We start from the raw sequence: 26,283 nt of genomic DNA, 5'->3' as shown, positions 1-26,283 counted from the left end.
GTTCCAATGACGGACCAACTTAAAGGGAAAGGGAAGAGTTTTAATTGGGGAACAAACTAAAATCAAAGTTTTTAAAAACTTAAGATAGCTATTGCTCCAGCTCCAGTACGATTAATTGTGGATCCCAATAAACCATTCGCGATTGAAGCTGATGCCAGTGACAGGGCAGTAGGCGCGATCTTATTACAAGAGGGTCGACTGGTTGCTTTTGAAAGCAAGAAATTAGACCGTGCAAAACGGAATTATTCCGTTTATGAGAGGGAGTTGTATGCAATAGTACATGCAATGAAGAAATGGAGACACTATTTATACGGTGCCAAACTTTTGATATTGTCAGATCATGAAAGCATTAAGTGGCTTAATGACCAATTGGATCTACAAGGGCGTAAAGCCAGATGAGCCAAACTCCTCCAAGAGTTCAACTACGAAATAAGGTATAGAAAGGAAAAGTACAATATAGTGGCTAATACACTCAGCAAAATGCCTATCATAAATGAATTGAGTTTTACTCTGTTCACTTCCGATTTACTTGAATCCTTAAAAGGGAAATGCCAAGTTGATCCGACATATTCCAACATATGGGAAGCAATAGAAAATGGGGATCCAAATGGAAGGGCCTCCACTGAGGAAGGAATATCTGAGGATGTTCAACAAGGAAATGGAGCATCAAGGGTTGCTCAAATGGGATTCAAGTGGAAGAATTTTACCATTGATAATGGTTATTTACTCTACAAGGATAGGGTATGTGTCCCGAAAGATGAAGAAATAAGGCGTCAGATACTCTTTGAGTGTCATGATACCCCTAGTGCGGGACATCCAGGAGTTAATAAGACTTATAGTCTTATTAAAAGGCAATTCTATTGGCCTGGAATGAATAAGGACATCCTTGACTATGTGGTCAAATGTAATAAATGCCAGGTTAATAAAGCTGAAATATTGAAAATGGAAGGACTCTCTACCCATTAGAGATTCCTTCGAGAAAATGGGAGAGTATCTCCATCGACTTTATTGTTGCATTACCCAGAACACAAAGGGGGCACGACTCTGTGTGGGTGATTGTGGATAGGTTAACCAAAATGGCTAGGTTTATTCCAACTTCAACTGATGTTAAAACACCAAAATTGGCTAGATTGTTCATAGAGAACATATACCGATTATATGGCCTTCCGGCAAATATAGTTTCTGATCGAGATAGAAAATTTGATAGTCAATTTTGGCGTGTTGTATTTAGAAAGTTGGATACTAAACTTAGCATGGGTACAGCGAAGCACCCGCAAACTGATGGGCAAACTGAAAGAGTTAACCAAATCTTTGAAGATATGCTCAAAGCATATGTAAGTAAAAGGCAAACTAATTGCGAAGAGTATTTACTGATAGCAGAGTTTGCATATAATAGTGCCAAGCACTTTTCCACTGGATATAGTCCATTTATGCTAATGTATGGGTTTCAGCCCAGAGCTCTTCATGCAGTAGGACTGCATAAGGAAAAGGTTCAGGCAGCCAATGACTTTTTGGAGGATATGAATAGTATGTTAAAATTTGCTCAAGAAAATATTAAGAAAGCTCAAAATCGAGCTAGAGCTTATGCAGATCCTCACCGAAGAGACATCTCCTTTGAAGAAGGAGAATTGTCCTTTCACATAAAAACTAAAACCATGAAAACGGGACGATGTCCAAAGCTTTCACCCAAGTATTGTGGTCCTTTCACAATACTTAAAAGAGTGGGAGAACGTGCTTACAAGCTCCAACTACCTGCTGGTAGTAAAACACATCCAGTTTTCCATGTAAGCAAGCTAAGAAAGAAGCTAGGTGATATGGATAATCTAATCTTAAATGATAATATTGAGGAGCTATTAGATGATCAATCTAATCCACATGAACCAGAAAGAATTTTAAATGTTTGTAACAGACGAACAAGAAATACTATTTATCAAGAATATCTAGTCAAATGAAAAGATTGTTCGGAAGAAAGCTCAACATGGGAGCGAGTAAGTACTTTAAAGAAAAGGTTTCCCAATTTACAGTTGAACCTCCCAAGTATCGTTTTCGAGGACGAAACCGATTCTTAAGGGGGAGAAAATGTTACATTTATGGTGTAATACTTTGGGGAACAAGTGCGAGAGAAGACCATCCGGGGACCTTGGGCACTGGAATGGGATCAAGGGGAGCCTAGGAAGTGAGTGAGTTCTAAAATAGTATAACTCACCTTAAGGAGACGGCTGGCAGAGGAAACACGAGGGGGAGAGAAGTCTAGCCAGCACTTCCTAGACGTCGCTGGGAGGAAGGAAGAAGGAAGACTCTCGTGCTTGAGGACGGATAACATAAGGGGACTTAGCAGAAATCCCCCGCATCTAATAATGATGGGCATCTAACACTCAGATAACATAAGGGGACTTAGCAAAAATCCCCCGCATCTAATAATGACGGGCATCTAACACTGCGGGCATCTAACATCATATTACTCGAGTTAAATGTAGTTACAAGAGTAAGGTTTATTCCGTTTAGGATATATCTACAAACCGTACATTAATCAATCACGCATCAATACAAAGTTTTGCTCTGATATCAACTATAACATGCTCGCCTATCGGCTATCCAAGCACGTTTTAGCGGTCTGTCGAGAAATAAATCTAAGCATCGCTACCTGGCACTCCCATGGAATATTCCGAGGTTTGTCGCCTAGGGTTTTCGGATTGAATTTCTTCTAGGATAGATTACTTACCATGTGATCTATTATTTTCCAGAAAAGAAGAGTCGACAATACCTTGGAGTTTTATATGCTATCGAATTTAATGTAATACCCCGCCCACGAGGCATAGGAATCCCCCCCCCCTTGGAATTAAGGGAAATTTTTTTATTCCTTCTTCATTCCCCCCCCCCCCCCCCCGCGGAGCCGTTGCCGACAGGTGGCGAGGGGGAAGAAGTTGACATGGCGAGAAGGAAAAACGACGAAGAGGAGAAAGTCGAAGACGGCGATGAGCAATCGACGTCGACATGGAGTAAGTGAAGTGGAAGGCAACGGGGTAGATTGCATGGCGGCGGCCCACTCTGGCTACCCAGATGGATAATTGGGGTCCCATCACACCCACCCCCAATAACACCACTCTCCTTATATCCCCCCCCCCCCCCCCCCAATCGTAAGCAAAGAGGGAGAGGAGGCTTTGAAGGGCTTGACACACCGAGAGAGAGAGAGAGGAAGAAGAGGAAGGCCTCGACATGCTAATAGGGAGGAAAAGAGAGAGGTGAGAAGAGAGAGAATAGGAAAAAGAAAAAGGAGAGGTGAGAAAAGAAAGAAGAAGAGGAAGAAGAAGAAGAAGACGGAGAGAGAGAGAGAGAGAGAGAGAGAGGGGAGTGAAACTCCTTGAAGAACCTCCTTCTTTTCCCCTCCGTAGAGGGTGTCCACACGCATTCTTTCGTTCCCCGTTGCCCACGAATCCGTACCCCATTTCCGCAAGATTATCCTTCAATCACAAGCTCATTTCGCTCCCCAATTGGCTCCCGCTAATCGAGTACAAGGCATGGAAGTCTTGTGCAATTCATGTCTAAGGGAGATGAAGATCGAGAATGACCCCCAGGTGGAAAATGTCACGTGTGGATGGCAACCCCGCAACGAAAGCCTCGAGCAAGGACATCACTGCCCATCCAACTGTGGTACCGATCGTAAGTAACGTATTTTCAAATTAATGAATGCTTGCTTTGATTCCCGCATAAGCTGCATTAGACCCGCACAAGAATGGTTTATTGAAAAGATAAATTCATCGCAAACATTCGAAAGGTGGAGTTTGCGAAGTGCTTACATCAAGAGAGGCAAATTGCATCTAGTTGCTATGCGACAAATTCATACATAGCATAAATAGCATATAAAACTCCAAGGTATTGTCGACTCTCCTTTTCTAGAAAATAATAGATAAGTATTTTACCGCACTGAAAGTACGTTGAGCTTGCACGCTTGACAGATCACATGGTAAGTAATCTATCCTAGAAAAGAATCGTATTGAAACCCTAGTGCGTAGTTAACACAAACAACGATCGAAAGGATTAAAAACTAAGATGTCTTGAGATCCGCCGATAGTGACTATGTTTATCAATCCTATTCGGGGTTGGACTAGATGCAACAACAGCTTCAAAGGCAAGTAGAGAGCTCTAGGGGTTAGAAAACCCTAAGTCAAAGGAAAGACCGATGTTTTTGTACTTGTTGAAGAAGGCTGGTTTATCGTGCAAAATGCTACCTATGGAGCTTCTATAAAGCATTGTACTTGACTATCACTTTCACGATGAGTAATGCAATATCACGATGCTTTCCTCTTTCAGTTAGAGTCATTGTCATTGTCAAACTCATACACAAGATTGTCTTTATGAGTCCAAGCTTCCATCTTGGAACCTAATTCATTTGTGTAACAATTGTCTACTCATTGTCCATGTCAACATGAGTCTAGCCGTCATCTTCCATCCACCATAGCTACTACCATGCTCTAGATCTAACATTTTAACAATTTATGCGATGTGGCATTGGTGACAGGATGGTCACATGTGCTACATCAACGGCATTGTTGACAGACATTGAGAGCTACTATGATCTTCTCCATCTTCAGGAGCCAGTACGATCAACATCGACATCAGGCTCTCTCCGAGGCACCTTGGTGATGGCTTGATCAACCATTGCCTCGGTATCCATGTTTCTACTTGATGATTCTCTGTTGAATGGACTATGATGAGTCATTTATCATTGTATCATTGTATTGTATCAGATCACCCATGATCTGAGAGAGGGTGCTAGCAAAGTATGTCAGCTCATATGTGAGTTCGAGTATGTTTTATGGCTAGGCACATTATGTAGATATTTTAGGCATTCTTATTGTGTAGCATTTTATGCTTTGAGACATTTATTACCACCAGTCGGCCAACATTATGTAGATATTTTAGGCATTCTTATTGTGTAGCATTTTATACTTTGAGGCATTTATTGCCACCAGTCGACCAACATTAAATGCTGGTCAACTTAACATATTTTATGACATTATTCAGGCCTATATATATTTTGGGCTCCTCCTTCTCAGTAAGTTCAGTTCACCCCTTGGAGGTCTCCATGGAGAGAGGAGCTGATGCCAGTGCCCACACAGCCAGTCACTAACTGTTGTATGTGACAGTTTCATGTCTAATATATGGATTCCATTTCCCAAGCATACATCTAAGTTCTCATCTGTATTATGTTCTTTCTTTCCCTTTCTCTTTTGTCTTGTGTTTCAGCAGTTTATTACAGCATATGTTTACACTTCCATTGCTACTCCACTTCTAACAAGTTGAGGGTGGCAAGAAGGTACCATCTATTCTGTTAACTAAGGATAGGATCTTTGAGGCTGATCGTTATGTGAAAAACTTGGATGTAGCCTATGCAAAGATAAAATATGCACTTCAAATATCACAAGAAAAGCAAAAGAGTGCAGTTGATCGCCACAAACATGCTTTGCAATTTGCAGAGGGTAGCTATCTATTGCTACGTTTTGAAAAGGCAAGGTTGAAAAAGATAAAAGGAAGAGAAAGATTTTATCCACAGTTGAGTATGAGATACTATGGCCCCTTCTAGGTGTTGGAGAAGATTGTGGCATATCGGCTGAAATTACCTCCACATTGGCGGATACACAATGCCTTTCGTGTCAGTTTTTTTAGGCCTTTTCATGCTGATGTGCCAAAGGATGTCTGCTGACATTCAGCTTGAGGTTGAGGAACTAGAGGAGATTTTGGTACCCGAGTAAATTTTGGCACATAAGGTAAAAAAAAGTCAAAGGTAAAGTTTCCAGGAGATACTTGGTGAAATTTCAGAATTATTCACCAATGGATACCAAATGGATGAAAGAGGATGACTTGGCAAACCATCCTCAGTTGTTGCAACTTTATCTAGATGCCTTTTAGTTAGAGCTAACTATAGTTTGGGTTCTGTCAGGTTCAGCATAGGAAGGGTTCAGAGTATTGCCTGATGCTCAAGGAAAAGGTAGCACTTCCACTCCTTCAGTTATGGACAGCTCTCTTATGTAGTGGATCTCAGATGCATTCGCCATGTATCCAAGGTACTACGCTAACAATATGTTTGCCATAAGGTCACTACTAAGTGTAGTAGTCACTATGAGATGTATGCAACAAATGAATATGAGTTTCACCCGAGCACTGGAACTATACTTTTGCATCAGCTTATGATCAATTTAGCATGAATTATACCTCAGTTTTGAGACAAATTCTAATAAGTTTTAGCTTAGTTTTTTATCAGCTTAAGAACCGTTTATGGTCACTTTTGGAATGCCGCATAAGTACTTGGTGGTATCTGGTGTCAGTTGTTGGCCTAGACATTCATTTGGCTATAAGTGTCAATTGGTGACACTAGAGAAGTGGCATTTAGTGGTACCTAACGCCAATCTGATGGGGTCAAAGGAACGCAGAGACACTCCAGAATGAAAGTTGCTTAGACAATTTAATTATTGGCCAGTCAAATTATTTTTCAAGGCATCGAAATAATTATTAGATTAATTTTCAATATTTAAAGGCTGAAAATTAATATTTAACTATGGATAATGCTGGAAAACCCATTTGGGAAGGCTGCCACTTATCAAAAATGCCCATGCAAAATTGAAAAACGTCTTTAGAGACTGAAGAGAGGCTTTTTTAGTGTATTCAACCTACAAGAGAGAGGGAGGAGATGTTGGTGGTCTAATTTGTAGCCATTAGAGGACCTCCGAGGCAGCCAGGGGCAAGAGAAGACCAATTAACAGCAGCAACTGGCAGCATCTGCAGGCTGTTAAGACAGAACAGCAACAGTAAATGACTGATTTTCCTCAGTTCTTTGTATCTACAAGCTGTTGAGACAAGAGAATAGCAATAAATGATAGATTTTCTTCAGTTCTTCGCAAAGAAAGTCTGAATTTTCTCTCTCCTCGGTGGCATTCTCACTCATCTCCCAACCTTTCTACAGCCTTACTCCAAAGATTGCAGCATTGAGATCACCAGAGGCTGAGAAATTTCAGATTTCTCTACTGTAAATACTAATCTACATCAAAAATTAGGGTTTAGCAACAACCTCGAGAAGCGTGCCAAAAATTGGAAGCTCCAAGCCTTGGATTCAACAAGGCTGAAGTTGTTTTCAATCAAATTCAAGTAGAGGAACCAACAAATCAATGAATTTAGGGCATTTTCCATCTCCATCAAAGCGGGTGAAGGCTAATTGACTACCCGAATCAAGGGGCAAATCAAAATGAAGACTTGCTGGTCATTTTGGACAGCAAGGGGAGTTGGAATACTAAAAGGGATTGGGAGAATCCCATTGTACATCAACTTCTTCTTGAATTAAGTTACATAAATACCAGAAGGGGCGCCAATTTTGGGGCCAACAAGGTGTCCAATATCCAGGATTATATAGTAAAGTGTGCATTCTTGAATTAAGTTACATAAATACCAAAAGAGGCGCCAATTTTGGGACCAACAAGGTGTCTAATATCCAGGATTATATAGTAAAGTGTGCATTTCAGTTTTGCGAATTTGTTAATTGTTGTAAATAGTGCTCAGGTTATTTACCACCCTATCCGAGGAGGAAGGCTGGTTACAGCATACCCTTAGCACTAGTACTTTAGTACTTTACATATAACTATCACAAAAACCTAAAAGAGGTATAACTCTTCATACCCACACGTCGTGCATCTCACTCTCTCACTCTCTACTGTTGCTCACTCTCTCTTGCCATTTCCATTGCTGAATATCAAACCTTCTCTGTGCATTGGCCACCACACTTTGCAAGTCCTAATACATAGATGGCTGGCTATAAATAGCCTGAATAAAATAATAAAATGCAGCAGGTTGGCCAGGCTGAAAATTGGCCAAATACAACAAACTAACTAATAAAACAATCATAAAATGCTGTGATCATTGCCTAGCTGCCACATGGCACCTGTCCACAACAAATGCTGGAGACTGCACCAAAACTGTCCGACCTGCTCCAAACTGGGAAAATCTGCCCTAAACTATCCTAACACAGCCTATGTCTATCTTGGGGTAACCAAACTTTCCTATAGAGTATTTGTGTCCCATAAGCCAAACCCTAAATTTGGGAGAATCCACATCTATAAATAGAAGGCTGCCAACCACTCAGTCCTCACCCTTTTTGGTAGATTGCTCGCACCTATCTATTGATGTCTACACCTCCCTTCAAGTGAATACTTCAGTTCATAGCACGCAGAACTGTCTACCAGCCAAGCACCTGCATTCAACCTCCTCCGTAGTTGTGTTTGTGGCAGTTCATCCATCACCAACCAATCTATTGCCATGCACCACCACCTGATCAGGCTACATTTTGCAATCAGCCCTATCAATGCAGCTGCCACAACATCAGATCAAGCTGCATTTTGCAGTTTGCGCAGTCCGTATTGCTACCAAATCATCAGATCAGCAGCAGCCATTGGGTGATTTCTACCCTGCATTTGCTAGTTGCAGCTGCCACCTTGCTCTTCCACTACTACCAAGAGCTGTCAATTGCTATTCCAAAGCTTTCATCTTCATCAAATCAGTCATCTTCAGTTTCAACTCCGAGTTTTTAAGACACTGCCTGCACTGCTATTTAGAGCAGTTGTTCACTATTTGGAGGCTGCCTACTGCAATCCACTCAAGAGTTCAACAACTCTCCAGCTCATCTTTACCCCAATACATTCTAAGACATAGGAGATCAAGGTTTTATATTCACTCTTGCCTAGTGTGTTTACTACATTGAGCATTGTATTCCTTCATTATTCATTCTTCAATGTTCATTTTCTCTGAGCTACTCTTCAACACTACATTCTTCCATTATCATTTTATGTTTTGTTGTACACTTGTGTTTAACTTTGGTACTCCAATATTTCCTTAGAAAGGATAGCAAACCTCCATGCTCAAGGACAAAGGATAGGGTGAGCTAAAGGAGTCACAAATACAATATCAGCTCTGAGAGTGTGTCGTACTCTGTCCAGATCCCAAAACACAAAAACGCAATCTAAAGATGTTTGATGATATCTAAAGAAGGTGACAATGGTGTAGGCAAACCCAAGGCAGTAAAAACACAGATCTATCTGAGTGCAGGTGGCATCAGCAATCCGTGTATGCTGCTGAGTGCTGGGCATCAGCAAGGCAGCCTGCCAGGGCAGAAAATACAGATGTAGACAGCTAATCAGGCCGGCTGGCAGTAAACACAAGTGTTATAGGTGAAGGAGCCAACTCCCCAATAATGATTGGATGTTGAATGGCTTGTGTAGATAGAAAAAGAAGGGGCATACCTGTTGTAGCTGAAGACAACTAGCTGGGTGGTCTGATTGCTAATGAAACATAGCTGGAAAGGATGTACAAACTGGTAGAAGTGGTGCAGCAATGAAAGCATAGAAAATTGTTGAACACAGGACAGAAGAGAAAGAAAATAGAAGAACACTGCAAAAGAAGAGAACTCGGAGATGTGCAAATGTGCTCAAGAAATGGAATTCATATACCAAACATGAGAATGATGCATACAACAATAAGTCTTTGGCTCCAAGGCACTGGCAGTAGCTCCCTCTCTCCATAGAACCTGTAGGTGATGATGTGACTGAATGAGGAGGGAGCCAGGTATATAGAGAAGAAAATAGTGCCAAAATAGGAACAGGTCGGCAAGCATAAAATGCCCCAAATAAGCATCATAATAACCATAATAAAATTCCTAAATAATTCAGCATGCCTGGCATAGGTCAAACTCACACATGAGTTGTCTAGACTACTAACACCCTCTCTCAGATCATGGGTGATCTGATACAATGATAAAGGCTAATTAAGGTCCATACAACAAAGAACCACCTGAGTAGAACCATGGATACCCAAGTAGTGGGTGATTGGGTGCCTCGTAGAGAACATGATGTCGATGTCGATCGAACCAACTCCTAAAAATAGAGAAGAGTCATAACAGATATATGTGTCTGTCAACAATGTCTCACGATAGCATACAAGGCTATCCTGTCAAAAATGCCTTTGAACATATGTGCCCATAGATTCCCCCCCTTTGGCCAAGGCTGCTAAAGTGTCCTCTCATGTGAGCTTGGACTAGGAGCCAATCCTGCTCGTTATCAAATAACAGTCCATCATCAACCTAGATATCAATCCCCTCATGTGAGCTTGGACTAGAAGCCAATCCCGCTCGCTATCAAATAACAAGCCATCATGAACCTAGATGTCAATCCCAACTCTAGGTTTTGAACCTACCAAGTTTCGATCAATGCATCAAGGACATTTCCCTCTGAAACTTATGCACCTGTATACCTATATAGATGAGGTTCGCCGACCCCATCTCGCCACCCTCTCACACTCCCTCTTTGGCATCGAAGAGTCATGAGGGATGACCACATAACCTCGACTAGAAAGCAACAGAGGAAGGGGTAGTCAAGCCCTTCCCTCGGTCTAAAGAAGTGAACCCCTTCGGCACCTTGGAATTCTCCTTGGTCGGAGGATTGAAGTCGGAGTTTGAGGAAGAGAATGACTCGTTAGAGTAGTCTGCATCCCGCTTCTTCGTCTTCTCTTGCTTCTTCCATGAGGCTACTAACTCCTTGCAATCCTTTCACAAGCATCTCATCTACCATAGTGATAACATCAGGCCTTCAACTTCTTCTTCTTGTCACCCCTCTCTAAAGCTATAAAGGCCTCATTGGAACCTCCATCATGAGACGGAAGCCGCCCTTGTAAACGCAAAGATGTCTCATGCTCAAGGAGTATTGAGGACACATGTGTAAAGCTCACACGTGTAGATGATGTCTACACCCACGAAGCATTGGCCACTCCATCGAACTCCGAGGGGAGCTTGAGAGTACCGTGCCCACTAGATGTACCTCTGGAAGGGCACACTGCATGTGTCGAAGTTAGTCCTATACTTGTGTAATATGGGGGGCAAAAAGGATTGAATGGTGTCCTTCGGCTCAAACTTCATTTGCTGAAGCTATCCATAAAGGGTCACGGCACACATGGGGAAAGGTGCCTTGTACATCAGAAGCTTCGACCATATTTCTAGTGATGTCTTGTAGAAGGTACGGTGGAATTTCTTTAGAAATACACTGAAGCAATACAGGATATACACGTGCATCATCTCAATCCCATATAAGCACAACTTCCTCATGATTGTCCTCATCAAAATCTTTGGGAAGAGGAAAAGGATGTTTAGGCCAAGGAATAGCTCCACATACAATGTATCAAAGCCACTTCTACACAAACTAGGTTTTCAAGTTTCATCACAACACTCCATATACCAAAAAGCTGGCTGGTTCAGCATTTAATGCAGCAAATTGACGATAGCACACTGTAATATTGATGGAGGCTGAAAAAGCAGGGTGCAGGCTGAAAATGCAAGCAGCAGTAGACCTCTATCAGGCTGAAAATGATCAACAGGTCACCAAATCAGCAAAAGGGAAGGACCTGTAATCAATAGAGAAATCGTAGTAGAAACTTGGATCCTACAATCTGATACCATGTTAGAAGTGGTCACAAAAAACTGTTGAATACAAGATAGAAGAGAAAGAAAACAGAAGAATACAGCAAAAGAAGAGAACTCAAAGATGTGCTCGGGAAATGGAATCCATATACCAAACACGAGAATTGACACGTACAACAATGAGTCTTTGGTTCCCAAGCCACTGGCACCAACTCCCACTCTCCACAAACTGTAGGTGATGATGTGACTAAATGAGGAGGAGCTGAGCATACAAAGAAGAAAATGATCCCAAAATAGGGGCAGGTCGGCCAGCATTTAAAGTTGGTCAGCCAACATAAAATGCCCCAAATAAGCATCATAATAACCATAATAAAATGCCTAAATAACCTAGCCATGTCCAGCATAGTTCAAAAACTCACACATGAGTTGTTTGGACTGCTAACAGATAGGTTGCCACAATGCAGATAGATCATGAGCAATAAGGTGAGGAGTTGATGCAGTAATGCTATAGAAACTCTCTCAATCAAGTCACTTGCATGTGTAGACCATGTGGACAATAGGGTAGCACTCTAGGAGGCTCCATGAACTAAGATGTCTTCTGGGAAGGGATGCGGATAGCAATCAAAAGTTGAGTGCTGAAGGCTGGCTGGCTGGAATGAATAGATTAAGGTTGGACAAAACACAAGGTCATATTTATAGAGGATGGGGGATGCGTTTGTCCTACTGCCAAAAATAAGCCATTTATTTTTAATAACATAGCATGAATTGCTTTTTCAAGCTACATTAAGGAGGCTAAATTAGGGGTTAATGCACCACAATTAAGATTGAGTGCAAACCCTAAAATTAGTGGTTTAGTTTTCCCTCTTGGTACTCACAAGGACTTGGTCATCATATTTGTTTCTTCATCTCCACATATCATCACCCATTTGTATCAAGATTAAACTTCTGTAAAACTACACATTCAATCACTCACCATCATCTTTCTCTCTTCATCATCTCTCTCTCTCCTCTCCTTCCTCCATCTCCACTTGCTGCTACCATGCGCCAACCTCCATCACCCATGGGCTGCATTTAGGTGGTAGTGGCTCCCTCCTCAACTGATCCTCCTTCTCCACCTTGGCGTCAGCATCTCCTAGGGCTCCTCCATGTTGCGTTTGGTGCTCCTCCTCCACCTAGTGCCTTCCTCCATAATCAAGTGTCATCTTTCATAGCTGTGGGAGTTTGCATTTGCAGCATCTGGTGGCTGCTCCACCATCTAGCATCACATCACAGCTAGCGTTTCCATTATCAGATGCTCTTCATCCTTGCATTTGCAGCTTCTTGCCCTCCTCCATCATCTAGCGACAGTGCACCAGCCCTTGGCAGCATCGAGCCTTTGCATTTGGGCTGTCCGGGAGGTCACCTTCATCAGCCACTCTTCATCCCTACATTTGCACATTCAAAGGCTTCTTCAGCAATCTCCCTACTCCAAGGGACAACTCTTCATCCTTGTGTTTGCAGATTCAGAGGCTCCTTTGGCAGTCTTCTTGTTCCAGGGCATCATTCGTGCTACAACACCCTTGTATCAGATTCACTTCATTTATTCAGTTCTTCATCGTCTTATTTATCTGAGTTTTTCTCTTCTCTTCTCAATGTTTGCCATACACCCTCTATGTTTCTCCCTGCAAATCCTACTGTCTCTCTGGTTGCTCAATCATTTCTTGACACAAATGGCATGGACTGCCACTCCTCATGCCTTTATTGCCACTTTTCATCATCAGCTTCTCTCCCTATAAGTCATTGCCATCACTCTCCCTTGTTTTGTTTTGCCAGCACCCATCACAACATCTCCTACTACCCTCATTGCCATCATCTCCATCTCCAAAGAGACCTGTTGCAGATTATGCTTTCAGGGAGAGGCATTGCTGCTTCAGGTCATGCTGCTGCTGGTCAAGCCTGCCTACACAGGGCTATAATACTAGCAATCAGCTCCCATCTTTGACAGTGTCCCTTGGCCCATTGTGCTTGGACCTAGTCCAGAATGGAGATCTTGCTCAGATGCTGTCCAATAATGAGGAAATGGCTGCACCTTCTCACTGACATATTGCCAGTTGCTGCCCATGGAGCCTGCATTTTGCATCTTGGAGGACTGCTACCATCGTTTCAGCCATTCACAAGCTGTCACATCTTCATTGGCTGACTGTTGCTATCATGTTTGGGATCCGTCTCTAGTACAATACACGCTTGGAGCTGTTTCCAGTGTCTTTGACTCCTCCATCAGCTCACCACCAGCCCCAATCATTGAGATATGGAGGCATATCTCCCTTTGGTATCCTCCCTTCATTTCTATACACCCTTCTCTTATTGACCATTCATCAAATCATGTTGTAGTGTCCTGTCATACAGCCTGTGCCTTCTCTGCTTGCCCTAGCATTTCCTTGCAAAATGTCCAAGTGAAGGGAAGAGAAGGAGAGGAGCCCCACCGGGGCTTTGTTTTGTCTTGTTTTTTCTTTTTTTCTTTTTCTTAGTTTTCTTTATCAAAACTGGAGAGGGGGAGCCTGAGGCAGCAAGAAGCTGGCTGCCATGGCAAAGGCAGTCAGTAGAGACATCTAGCAAGGAGCAATGAGGTTAGAGGTCAGAACACAAGGAAGAGAACAGAGACAAGGCCACACAGAGGAAGATAAAGGTGGAGGACAAAGGGAGCTTGACAAGCATTGGAGCCGATGCAATCTAATGTAAGACTATGATCTTGTCCCAATATAACACATCAACTTAACTTTTAAAACCCTCAACACAGGTTCTGGAGCCAAAACTTACATTTCCAAGCAACTAGCATCAACATGATTTGGAATCATATTGGCATAAGTATACTTCCTATAAAAGAGAACTGTTTACTTGTTGCATAAATTTCCAGCAGCTTACCAGCACCTGTGAGGTGGACCCTAATGACACAATGTCTCCATTGGTCAATTCAAATGGCAACCCAGGCTTTCTTGAGGCTGAACCATTGGACTCCAAAGATACAGTCTGATTGTTCAGAAATGTCCCATTGAGGCTACCTAAATCGACCAGCTCCCAAACAGACTTCTGCAATCAAAAACAAAGGGATAAACAAACTTTGTGCACAAAAACAATCGAGATTGTCATTATCAATTACTCCATTCAAAAGCACCTGAGAGTTCCATTTGATATGAGCATGTTTTCCAGAAACCTCAGGATCATTGACAATGAGCTTGTTTGGAGCAACTCTGCCAATGGTAATAGACTGACCTGACAGATAAGAGACACAATTCCCTTGTGCAGGACCCAAAATGATTTTCAAGGTAATAGAGCTTCCTGAAGGATTCACGATGAGAAACAAAGCACAAGTCAGCCCTGCCTGACATTTTTCTGTCTACATCTTATACCAGTTTTATCATGAGATATATATCAGTACTACTGTAAGGCTTACTATAGAGTTCACCTCGTGGCCTCTCAGCATCCACTGAACTGCGCCGTTCTGCTTCTGATGCCTGAGAAGTCTTGACCCTTTGGATGCTATCTTCGCGCTGAAGTTTTGGCCAAGCCCTCCGCTTCAGAGTCTGCCCAGTCTCCAGTCCTAAGGTTTCCGGGCCTTCATCAGACTGTTCTTCGGATAAGAAAGACTGGCACGCCACTTCCTCTGATTTATTGTCCGAAATCAGGTCCTGATAGACTGTTTGTGGCTGCAGCTTCCGAGTACCAAGTTTGAAGTAAGGGTGTAATTGTGACCAATACAACAAGGTTACCGTACCTAAACATTCAAAAATAATTCTCCATTGTCTGACCTTGTTATCAATGCGATGGATGTGTTTGAACCAGCAAAGCCAAATTGTCCACAGCAGTAGCACAACAACAACAGCAGCCACTCCCAATACTGCTGCAAATATCCCCGTTTCCAACATTCTGCAACATCTCTTTCCAACTGATTGAGGGTTCTTTCTGCTCAGGAAATCTCAACATCCATCATTACTCAGCTTGAATTTTGGACAGTAAATCTGTAGCAGATTCTCAAGCGGTTTCGATGATCCTCCGATGTGTCTAATGCCTACAATGGCGACAGATTCTTATGTGAAATGCGGACACTTGACCTAGCTGATTCTGATCGAAAGTTCTGCTAGATAGCACACATCATCCGCATTGCTAGGCGACTGGAGGGAAGAAGGAAACGAAGCTGTCGACTAATGGAACGAGAAGCGATGGCCACGCATGATGGCAAAGCCGAGAAGCAATTACTTGGTCAGAAGGCCGAAGGACACGAATCGCGGCCGTTTACGGCAGCACGAAGGTAGGCGCTCGGCATCCATGGGGGGGGGCAATAAACTGAGCTCGGAGGCTTCGGCTTTCTTCCTGCAACCGCGGCTTGCAACCCTGGCTCTGACCTGAGCGTCGTGATTCTTTCCGTTGCTGGGTTCTCCCTGTGCTTGAGCTTCTGGTCACGAATCTCCGACAGACACCTCGAGAGGCCTTTGTCTCAGACAATCCGTGTCGCCTTTGCCACCTGGACCAGGCCCCAGCACACTCCCTGGGGCCCCGCTTCTGGCAGCCCGCCCGCCCCCGGTGGCTCGTAGGACACCGGTGCGTAAGACTTGTTTGACAATCGGTACATGTCTACTTTCTTAGGACCGTTTCACACCCTACAAGGACCCCGAGAAGGGAACTCCAAACCACCCCCCCCCCCAAGACCTTCACGAGCATCTACTTCATAAAATAGCTAAAATTAGTGGTAGAAACAGGGTATAAAGTTGAACTTGAAAGGGCATCTTCATGTATTCTTTTTTCTGGTTTAATGATGCCCATCTTTACTTCCTGGTGATGATACTGCATATAGCACACGCACGCACCTGCCATGAAGGGACTATGTCCGAGGAGCATTTCACATTTAACTGGATGAGATGAACGCTCAAGGGCATGCATCCAACATCTCAAGCACAAGTACAAAGTTGAAATTGTTCGTGGATAAAATTTCTCAGCAGCATCCTTCGCTTGCCCAAGACAAAAGGTGTGTAATTTCGATTGCTAGCAAAAGTTGAACCAATGACACAAAGGCACTTACTGTTAACACATTTGTTGTCTGTAAAGTGTGAAACATGATGACCAATATTTTTTTCAAATGAAGTGGGACTAGTATGAATCCAACCTAAGTGGCTAGATGGAGAGGTATAAGAGCCATGCCACATGTGGATATGTAGGACGTTCAAGGAGTCCTCTTAGTCAAAGTATTGGTGTAGGACACAAGTCATTTGATTTTAAGACATACTTTGAAAAGTGTTGAGCTCTACTAGATCTAGCGCCAATCATCAGTAACCTACAAGCTTGAATAAAGTGATTTTTCTTCGCAAAGAGTGTGCATGAGAATTCTAATAAAGTTGGAGTACATCAACAAACTTGTTATAGCTCTTGCAATTACAGGTTGTGTGACATAGCTCTAAGCCCCACACTTTACATGGAATGTGGTGCAAGGCATGATTTTTGGGAGTCCACCCAAGTGCACCAAATATAGGGTTTGCCATACTTGTGCACAACCATGACACGTAGTTAGCTTAGGGTGGTTACTCACCGAGGCCTCTCTTACCATTTGCATCATCTGTGCTCTTGTGGCACGAATAGATCATTAACATAGTTGCCTACCATGGAGTGACTCAATAGGTGGCTAGATGGCGAAGCACACAAGTTTGAGTCCCACACATATCATACATAAATGACAACAACAATTTACATTAAATATCTTTTGTGGTGCTAATTCTTTGGAGTCTATGTATCCACACCAAATATCAGTCTTACAACACCAATACATGGCCAACACACATAATTTCTTTACAATAATAGCACATTAAGTTCCCCCTCCTGCCCCCCCCCCTCCCCGCCCCTTGATCCTTCTACTTTCTTTTTGCTATTATGGCAAGTGTAGATTACTAAAATAAATGAGTGGCTAGATGACATACTGTGTATATGAGCCCCATGTGTGACATATATAATTTATGCACGACAATCTTCTATATTTATTTAAAGCTTTGCCTTATGAATCATGTACCAACCAAAAGGCTCCCAAGCTAGCACAAAGGAGGAGAAGTTAGTATTCAATAAATAATGAGGGCTTTTTCTTAAAGGGTGAGTGAAGGTTATATTCCCTCCCTCCCTCCCTCCCTCCCTCCCTCCCTCTCTCTCTCTCTCTCTCTCTCTCTCTCTCTCTCTCTCTCTCTCTCTCTCTCTCTCTCTCTCTCTCTCTCTCTCTCTCTCTCTCTCCACATACCATTTTTCAAAAGATTGTCTTTCCCCTTTCATGATCATATCCTATGTTCAATTGAGAGAGAGAGAGAGAGAGTGTGTGTGTGTGTGTGTGTGTGATGAATTTATTTTTAATAAAACATACTAAATTGTATGATATTTTAATGGTTGAACATGTGTATGCAATGTGTACATACTCTAAAAACACCCACAAATACATATGTACTATTAAAAGAGAATTGAATGTCTTTTTAAATTGAATAGATGCAATGAGAATAATTTAAACAGTTAAACATGTTCATGCAATGTATACACACTCTAAGACATGCACATATGCGCATACACTATAAAAACACACGAACATACATGCACATGTATGTACAAACATATATGTACATATGTGCACATATGCATGCATGTGCATACATGCATAAACATGTATTAGAGAGAGAGAGAGAGAGAGAGAGAGAGAGAGAGAGAGAGAGAGAGAGAGAGATGAGAGACAGAGGTACACACTTACAAGTATGCACACATGTAGACACACACATCCATGCACAAATGTATACATATACATATACATTCAATGCATATACGCATGCATACACATATACACACATGCACACATATGAGGTGAAAAGACATGAGAGACAAGAGGAAGAAAAGGAAAGGAGAGAATAAATTTGATGAGAGAGAGAGAGAGAGAGCATAGGAAAAGAGGAGGAAAAAAGGACAAAATAGGAGTGTGGTGTGTGCATGTGTCATTCATTCATATCTATGTGTATAAATGAATGATACACATGCACATTATATATGTGTGTGTGTGTATTAGCGATATGTATTTTTATATTAAAAATAAATTTTGATTAAAATATTAGTACTTAAGATTGATAATTAAATATAATATTATAAATTACATAAGAAGTAAAAATATTATAATGATAAAATTATTTAAATTCTAAAGTTACTCAATATATTTTGAATAAAATACTTATTATTAAACCATCAACATTAACATATTGCTTCAAAAAGATCTCATATTACTTTAAACATTATTTAAAAATAAAAATATTTTAAATTTTATAATAAAAAAATAATCAAAATGGTTATATAATATGTTTTAATATTTAAAATAGGTAATCAAATATATTATATACAACTTTAAAATAATTTTGATTATTACATTAATGGTACGTACTATATAATAGGTACTTTTATATTAGTAACAAATCATGTCATATAGCATTTATACATATCATGTAAACATGCTAATGCATTATTATTTTAGCCTTTTTATATATTGATGTATTTTTATAGTACTACTATAATATCATATTTTATATTTAATATATATCTTATTATTATGTGTATTGTAAAGTGACGATTACTTCATTACTAATTTGTATTATTATATTAATAATGTTATATATCATTTTCATTTTATATTGATATTGTCCTATTATATATTATGCATTATAAAGTATCGCTTATTATATCAAATAATGGTTTTATTTTATATTAATGTTTTTTTTGTAAATTAACACGTACCATATTATTATAAGCATACGATATTAACATATGATTATATCTCATGCTATAATCATAAATACATATTATACAATATTATATTATTAAAATGTATAATATAATGCATATCACATAGTATATTGTATAAAACATATTGTACTATATTAATAATATGTTTTTTACTTTGTAGTATATAATAGGTATTATTTATATTATTTGATATGTGTTGCCCACAAGTGGTTGTAGGCTGCATATATATATATATATATATATATATATATATATAGAGAGAGAGAGAGAGAGAGAGAGAGAGAGAGAGTGTGTGTGTGTGTGTGTGTGTGTGCGCGCGTGTGTGTGCATGTGTGCACACGTGTCAATGCTCTTATTGCATGAAGTGTAGAACATGATATTCTTGTACTTTGGTATGGTAGAAGTACACCTTCTTAGCGTGCAACGTCACCAGTGTCATTTACTTTTTGTGTTCAATCATTTCAAGGTTTGGCCAATGATGGATTCACTTCATCCTACAGGTGACTCAACTTTTAGAAAAGTTGTCTACAATTGGTCACATGAGGGAAATTACATTTTTAAAAGTGCATATCTTTAGCTATAGTTTTAAAGAACAAGTCATAAAAAACCAACCAATTTAAATTTTTGAACTCCTCGTTGACAATGAGAATGGTTTGTGTGTGTTTTGATGAAAATACATCTCAAACCTTGCATTATATGTAGGGTAGAAAACTAGGCTCATGAAAAAGTTCATTATATGTGGATATTTCATTTATACAAAAATACAAGTGTGGCCATATGTGTGGATTAAGGTCTACAACAATGGTGTCCTTAATCCTCTCTCTCTCTCTCTCTCTCTCTCTCTCTCTCTCTCTCTCTCTCTCTCTCTCTCTCTCTCTCTCTCTCTCTCTCTCTCTCTCTCTCTCTCTCTCTCTCTCTCTCTCTCTCTCTCTCTCTCTCTCTCTCTCTCTCTATATATATATGCACATGCGCGTGCTAATGCATCACCGAACTGTCCCTCTCCCTTTCATCTTTATGAATAGAAAGACACAAACTCATGGATGATAATTAATCAATATCCATTTGGTAATGAGACAAAAATTATATCTTGGGACAAAGAATGTACCATTAAGACAAAATCATTTCTTAAGCTATGAGAGACAATTTTTGTAGGTTATCCCTATCATGCAGGTTATTCCTATCATGTCCTTTCCTAAGATATAAGATAATTTTATAATTATCCATATCATGTCCTTTCACATGGCTAACATTTGACTACAAGATAATCTATATTTACTTGCATGTCTTCCTCTAATACATACACTTTGTCCGTTCTAACTTTGGAATTTAGAAGCAACATGTAAAAACAACAAATCCAAGTTTTGTAAATTAGATCATAGTATGTATAATTTACTCTCCATGGGTCCAAATGCTACTCATACAATAGTATACTCTCATTTGGGTTAACATAAAAAGAGAGGTAGCCATATTTTAGTCCTTATTATCCCCTTTTATTGCATTAAATGAGATAAACATGACCTCCAAAGCACATATTTTATGATCCTTAAATCGAAATATTTGATAATGTATGTGGTTAAACGTATATAAGAAAGCTCTAAATTTTTTCCAAGCTTAAGGTCTTTTATGGACAAACTAAATCAAGGTTAAGCAATGTGTGCAAAGGAGGACTTGTGTATAAATGTAAGAGTTATATAATTCTCATTCGATAAAACTAAGATTTGCACAATAATTTATACCTACATGTACACTTTCCCGTGTCTATAATAAATGTGAAATATCTTTTTAATGCAAAATCTCAACATTTGGTAGATATACTTTATGAATTTAGAGTTTAAATTGAGAGCTATATGTGTTTTTGTAATCTAAAATCATATTAATAAAGAGTATTTGGTTGATTTAGATGTCCTTGATCCCAATATACATATAAATGACACATGCATAGGAGGATGCATGAGATTATTACTCATGCTAGAATTAGGGCCCATGTAACTACATGATGAAATCATAGTCTTGTTTAATGTATACTGCCTCATCACTTATGTTTGTATTAGCTAGGACTTTTTGTCCATTTGTCTTTCACTTACATTTATTGTTTTCTTCCATGTATGCTTTTGCAATCATTAGTAAATCATTTTATATACATACATACATACATACATACATACATACATACATACATACATACATACATGCATGCATACATACATACATACATACATACATATATATATATATATATATATATATATATATATATATATATATATATATATATATATATATATATATATATATCACCTCAACATTATTGGCACATTTATGCATATACAAGGGGGGTGGTATGTTGAGTTGAATATGATCTCCATCACCATTGACATGAAGCCTGGGATGCCCTCTATCCCCTACACTATTTGGACTCTATATCAATGAGATAAAGGACCACATCACACGAGGAGGAAGGGACAAGGTGGACATAGCAATTACATTAGTCTCTATTATGCTTTATGCTGACAATATTATCTTGGCTCCTCTGTCACAAGAGGGTCCACCGTGACATCTCCATGCCCTACATGCTTTAATAGACAACATGGCTTGATAGTTGATATTGAGAAAACTAAGATATTGGTCATCCACACATCAACCTCCTGGCACAAAGGAGATCAATCTTCACTCTAGGAGTCTAAAAGGTGGAGGTAATGGACTCGTAGATCAACTTAGGGGTCACATTTACTACATTTGCTAAGAGATTCATCATGGTGCAAGTAGTAAGAGATCGACCTTACACAAGGTTATGCAACATTAGCCATGTTATAAGACATTGCCATTAGGTGTAGTTCCACAAGTACCACATAGGAAGGTGGCTATTTGACTCATTGGTCACACTAGGTGTGATGTATGGAGCACCTATTTGGACCCCTGGCTTAGCTAGATATCTAGGGACACTAATTGAGAGACAACAAATTGTCATGCTCTCACGAATGGTCCACGTGACAAAGCATAAGTACCACGTGAGATCATGAGAGCAGAGTTTGTTGCATCCCCCATGATAGTAAATGCCCTCTTTGAGAACATAGGTTTATACATAGAGTACGCAAGATGCATTAAGATTGAATCCTTGCGAGAGCTTCCAAGGCTTCCACGCAACTAGTGTAAGTAGGACATGAGAGCTTGTGTATGCATAGATTGAGTGGTGGCTCACAAAATATGAGATTTGCATGGACCACCTCCCCCTTCTAGTATGATCCCAAGTCCCCCTCCATACAACTTTATCATACTAATAGGAACCTAGTCATGCAACAAAACCTCTATAAGTTGAACATGCAGCATACATGGATCTTACCGTAGGAGCCCCTTTCCCTAAATATGTCATACTAAAGGGACCAATTTGTGAGGACACGACAAACGACATAACTAAGGAACCTAGATACATGGGCTTATATATGCTGCATGATTTACAAATAACTCTTGGCTAGGTCAAGGTCTCCTATCACACACTCAAGATTGAGATAGGGAGGGCAACCATTGTCCTTTGGGATTGTCCTTAGGGATGAGAGGATTTGTAGAATATGCTAGAAGGAGGTGGAGAGTAAGGAGCACTACATTTGTAGATGGAGGCTCTACACTATAGTTTTGGCTAAATATCCCACAATATTCAAAGGAGACACTCCCCTTAGATTTGTCATGGAGTCTATGCATAAGCAACACTTGGGCATGTTCATACTTGAGATTAGTAGCATAAAACTTAGGGTGCAGGGGTACAAGACACAGAGGCTACACTAGGGAGACATGAGGGAGATTTGTCATTGAGATAAGAGTAATACCTAACAAAGTTAAGGGATTAATTCACGTTCTACCCACACACCTTCACATCAAGGATGTACAACATGCTATATCCTCTAATCTTGGTCATCAGTGTAGCATTATTTAGTCACATAGCTAGCCATGTATCGCTTTGTATACTCACCCTACTTGCTGGTTATATCCCTATATGGGCATTGTGTTGTACACCACTTTATATTCCTTTACTTTGCATTGTAGATGACTAATCAACATTTTGCACACCACACTTTGATGTCTAGTTTTGTTGTTTTGTTATTGGCATTTCTATCAACATACACATGATTCTAACTCTTGGTCTCATAGGTCACATCAGCCTTTTGCACACATTAATAAATCATTCCATTTCAATGCTCCCTCTCTCTCTCTCTCTCTCTCTCTCTCTCTCTCTCTCTCTCTCTCTCTCTCTCTCTCTCTCTCTCTCTCTCTCTCTCTCTCTCTCTCTCTCTCTCATTAAGCATGATTGGGGCATCTATGCATTGTACGAGGGGATAGCGTGTCGAGTCAAAGGTAGTCTCCATCATCATTGACATGAAGTAGGAATTCCCTCTCTTCCCTACATTGTTTGGACTCTATTTCAACAAGATAGAGGACCACATCACATGAGGAGGAAGGAGTAGGGTGGACATAGCAAATAAAGTAGTCTCCATTATGTTTTATGTTGACAATGGTCCTTCTATCACAAGAGGGTCTATAGTGATACTCTCCATGCCTTCTACAAACAACATGGATTTATAGTTAGTCTCGGCAAAACCAAGATCATCTTCCACACATCAACCACATCACAAAGGACGTCAAACTTCACTCTAGGAGTTGGAAAGGTGGAGGTAGTGGACTCATATGTCAACTTGGGGGTCACACTTACATATTCTAGGAGATTCTCCATAGCATAAGAAACAAAGATTGACATACACAAGATTATGTAGCATTAGCCATGCTAGAAAGGCATTGCCTCATTAGGTGCACTTCCATAAGTTCCACATACGAAGGTGGCTATTTGACACGTTGGTCATGCTAATATGATGTATGGAGCACCTATTTGGACCTCTATCCTAGCAATATATCTATGTACAAGGATAAAAAGATGACAAATCATCATGCTATCACAGATGATCCATGGCAAACCATTAGTACCACATGCCCATGAGAGTAGAGTTTGTTGCATCCCGCATGATGATGGATGCCGTCTTCCAAAACATTAGCTTCATACATAAAGTATGCAAGATGAACCAATGTAAAATGCCTAGGAGAGCTTTTGAGGCTTCTAGGAAATTAGCATAAAGCAATATGTGGGTCTTGGTGGATGAGCGAGAGCTCCCACATTTTGGTTCCATTTTGCTGGGACCAATGGATTCAAGCTTTCAGTGCTTGTGTGCTCCAAATCAAGCATTGGAGTAGGGTTTGCCCCAAACCGATGCTTAAGATAGGTAGGAAGTGAGGGATTCGGGGGGTATTCAATCTCTTTTGTAAGTAAGTTTTTTGGTTTTTAAGGTTTAGTCAAGTAGGTTAGACTAGCTTAAGTGTTTGCTTGTGATTTGGATGCATTTAGGTAAGAAAAACTCAAGAAAAACACGAAAATAAACAATGGGATTATTGCTGTAAAATAGGGTAAAGCGGGGAGAAAAAGGGGCTTCAAGGCATTAAGAGAGAAAAGAGAGAAGGAGGGGAGTTAAAGACTCAAGGACAAGGGGTTTAAGAGGCAAAGAGCGTAAGGGGGAGCTCATTTCAACACTTTGGATTAGAGAGAGAGAGAGAGAGAGAGAGAGAGAGAGAGAGAGAGAGAGAGAGAGAGAGAGAGAGAGAGAGAGAGAGAGAGAGAGAGAGAGAGAGAGAGAGAGAGAGAGAGAGAGAGAGAGAGAGAGTTATATTAACGTCTTCTAAAGACCAAAACTGGCCTATGAGACAAACTGTGATACAACTGATGAGGTCCAGCTATCCAAAATAAAAGTGCTGAATGAAAAGCTAAAAACTGGAAACTGAAAATACGGTGCTGTGAGTGTGATAAGTGTCGTGTATGTGTATGTGCGTATGTAGCTCTGGTACTCCAGATAATGGCTACAAAAGGGGAACAAATGTCGGCTGTGATAGGGGAACAACTGTCGGCTGTGATAAAGTGGTGCGATGTGTATATGTAACAGATGCAGGGAGATATACTATCCTGGGATGTAGTAGCAGTCGTCGAAGTCACTAATAGAGAGAGAGAGAGAGAGAGAGAGAGAGAGAGAGAGAGAGAGAGAGAGAGAGAGAGAGAGAGAGAGAGAGAGAGAGAGAGAAGTTTATTGCACAAGGCAATAGGGAGGCAAGGAGTGCTTTGATTTGTGCGACTAGGCACATTCACAGGCTATAGATGAGTTGTTTTGATTGCTAACCCCTTATTATTGATCCTAGAGCTTACTAAGGACTAAAAGGATGCATTGAGACAAAAAGGATGCATTGAGAGTATTTGCAAAAAGATTTGTTGAGTTTGCACCCGTTTTCGCCGTCACAGTTGAGGATTGTCCAATTCCCATAATTAGACCATCCAATTGCCAAAAGTCATTCAATTTTCATAATTGGACACATTAGATTGTTTGATTGGACAACACTTGGCCAATCAAAAATCAGATAGCTCTAGTCATTTGATTCAGACAAATCAGACTCGGATAGTCTAGAATCAGATAATTGAGAATCAAACGTTTGTTTCAGGAATCTGACCAAAACTTGCAAATTAGACAAGAGAATAGATCATCAGTTTTTGGTAGATTCTGACCTTCCCATACCTTGTAGGGGCCAAAGCCTAGCTGTCGGACATCCTAGTAGATCCCTAGCTGAGTAGGTAGGGTAATAGAGCCGACTAACTTAAGGGTTGAGACCCAACAATCCAAGAGTGGCTGTCGTCACTAATCATACCCCAACAGAGGTCCAAATTGACAACTTGAACCCACTACCCTTTAGACCATGATTCAATCGTGCAACAGGGACCTAAATTGGACCATTACGAGTGGCTGCCACTTGTATAGGAGAGCTAGCATTAGCCAAAACTAATTAAAGGGAGTGGGACCTACCTTGATTGTGATTGAACTCACACACTTCATCACATAAACACTTGAAGTGCACAAGGAAAGATAGAAAGCCTAATTTGGCACAAGTCCCACTCCACCACTCTTGTGTCTAGTCCATGTAATATTGCAAACTGATTTGTATAACAATGAACACACTAATGGGGTCTAAGTAAGGAA

General features: G+C 40.5%; 1 protein-coding gene across 5 annotated transcripts in view; it reads right to left on the bottom strand.

The window, feature by feature from the left end:
• KAPP (kinase associated protein phosphatase) overlaps window positions 1–16,008 on the bottom strand; it is a 73,636-nt gene extending 57,628 nt beyond the window's left edge. Inside the window, exons 1-4 of one of the 5 annotated variants that reach the window (XM_087662091.1) lie at window positions 15,235–16,008; window positions 14,880–15,138; window positions 14,601–14,764; window positions 14,357–14,515 (exon numbers count right to left, since the gene is read on the bottom strand). In XM_087662091.1, coding sequence (XP_087518217.1) covers window positions 14,357–14,515; window positions 14,601–14,764; window positions 14,880–15,138; window positions 15,235–15,351 — 699 coding nt within the window. In that variant the 5' untranslated portion in view covers window positions 15,352–16,008. Of the gene's footprint in view, window positions 1–14,350; window positions 14,516–14,600; window positions 14,765–14,879; window positions 15,139–15,234 lie in introns of all 5 variants that reach the window. The other 4 variants (XM_087662089.1, XM_087662088.1, XM_087662092.1 and 1 more) reach the window with 4 other exon arrangements.
• Window positions 16,009–26,283: the final 10,275 nt, after the last annotated feature.

Source organism: Lygodium microphyllum, chromosome 21, assembly GCF_053477565.2.
Source record: "Lygodium microphyllum isolate KBCC chromosome 21, Lygodium_microphyllum_v1.1.10, whole genome shotgun sequence".
NCBI classification, from domain to species: domain Eukaryota; kingdom Viridiplantae; phylum Streptophyta; class Polypodiopsida; order Schizaeales; family Lygodiaceae; genus Lygodium; species Lygodium microphyllum.
This window is presented reverse-complemented; position numbering and strand designations above follow the sequence as displayed.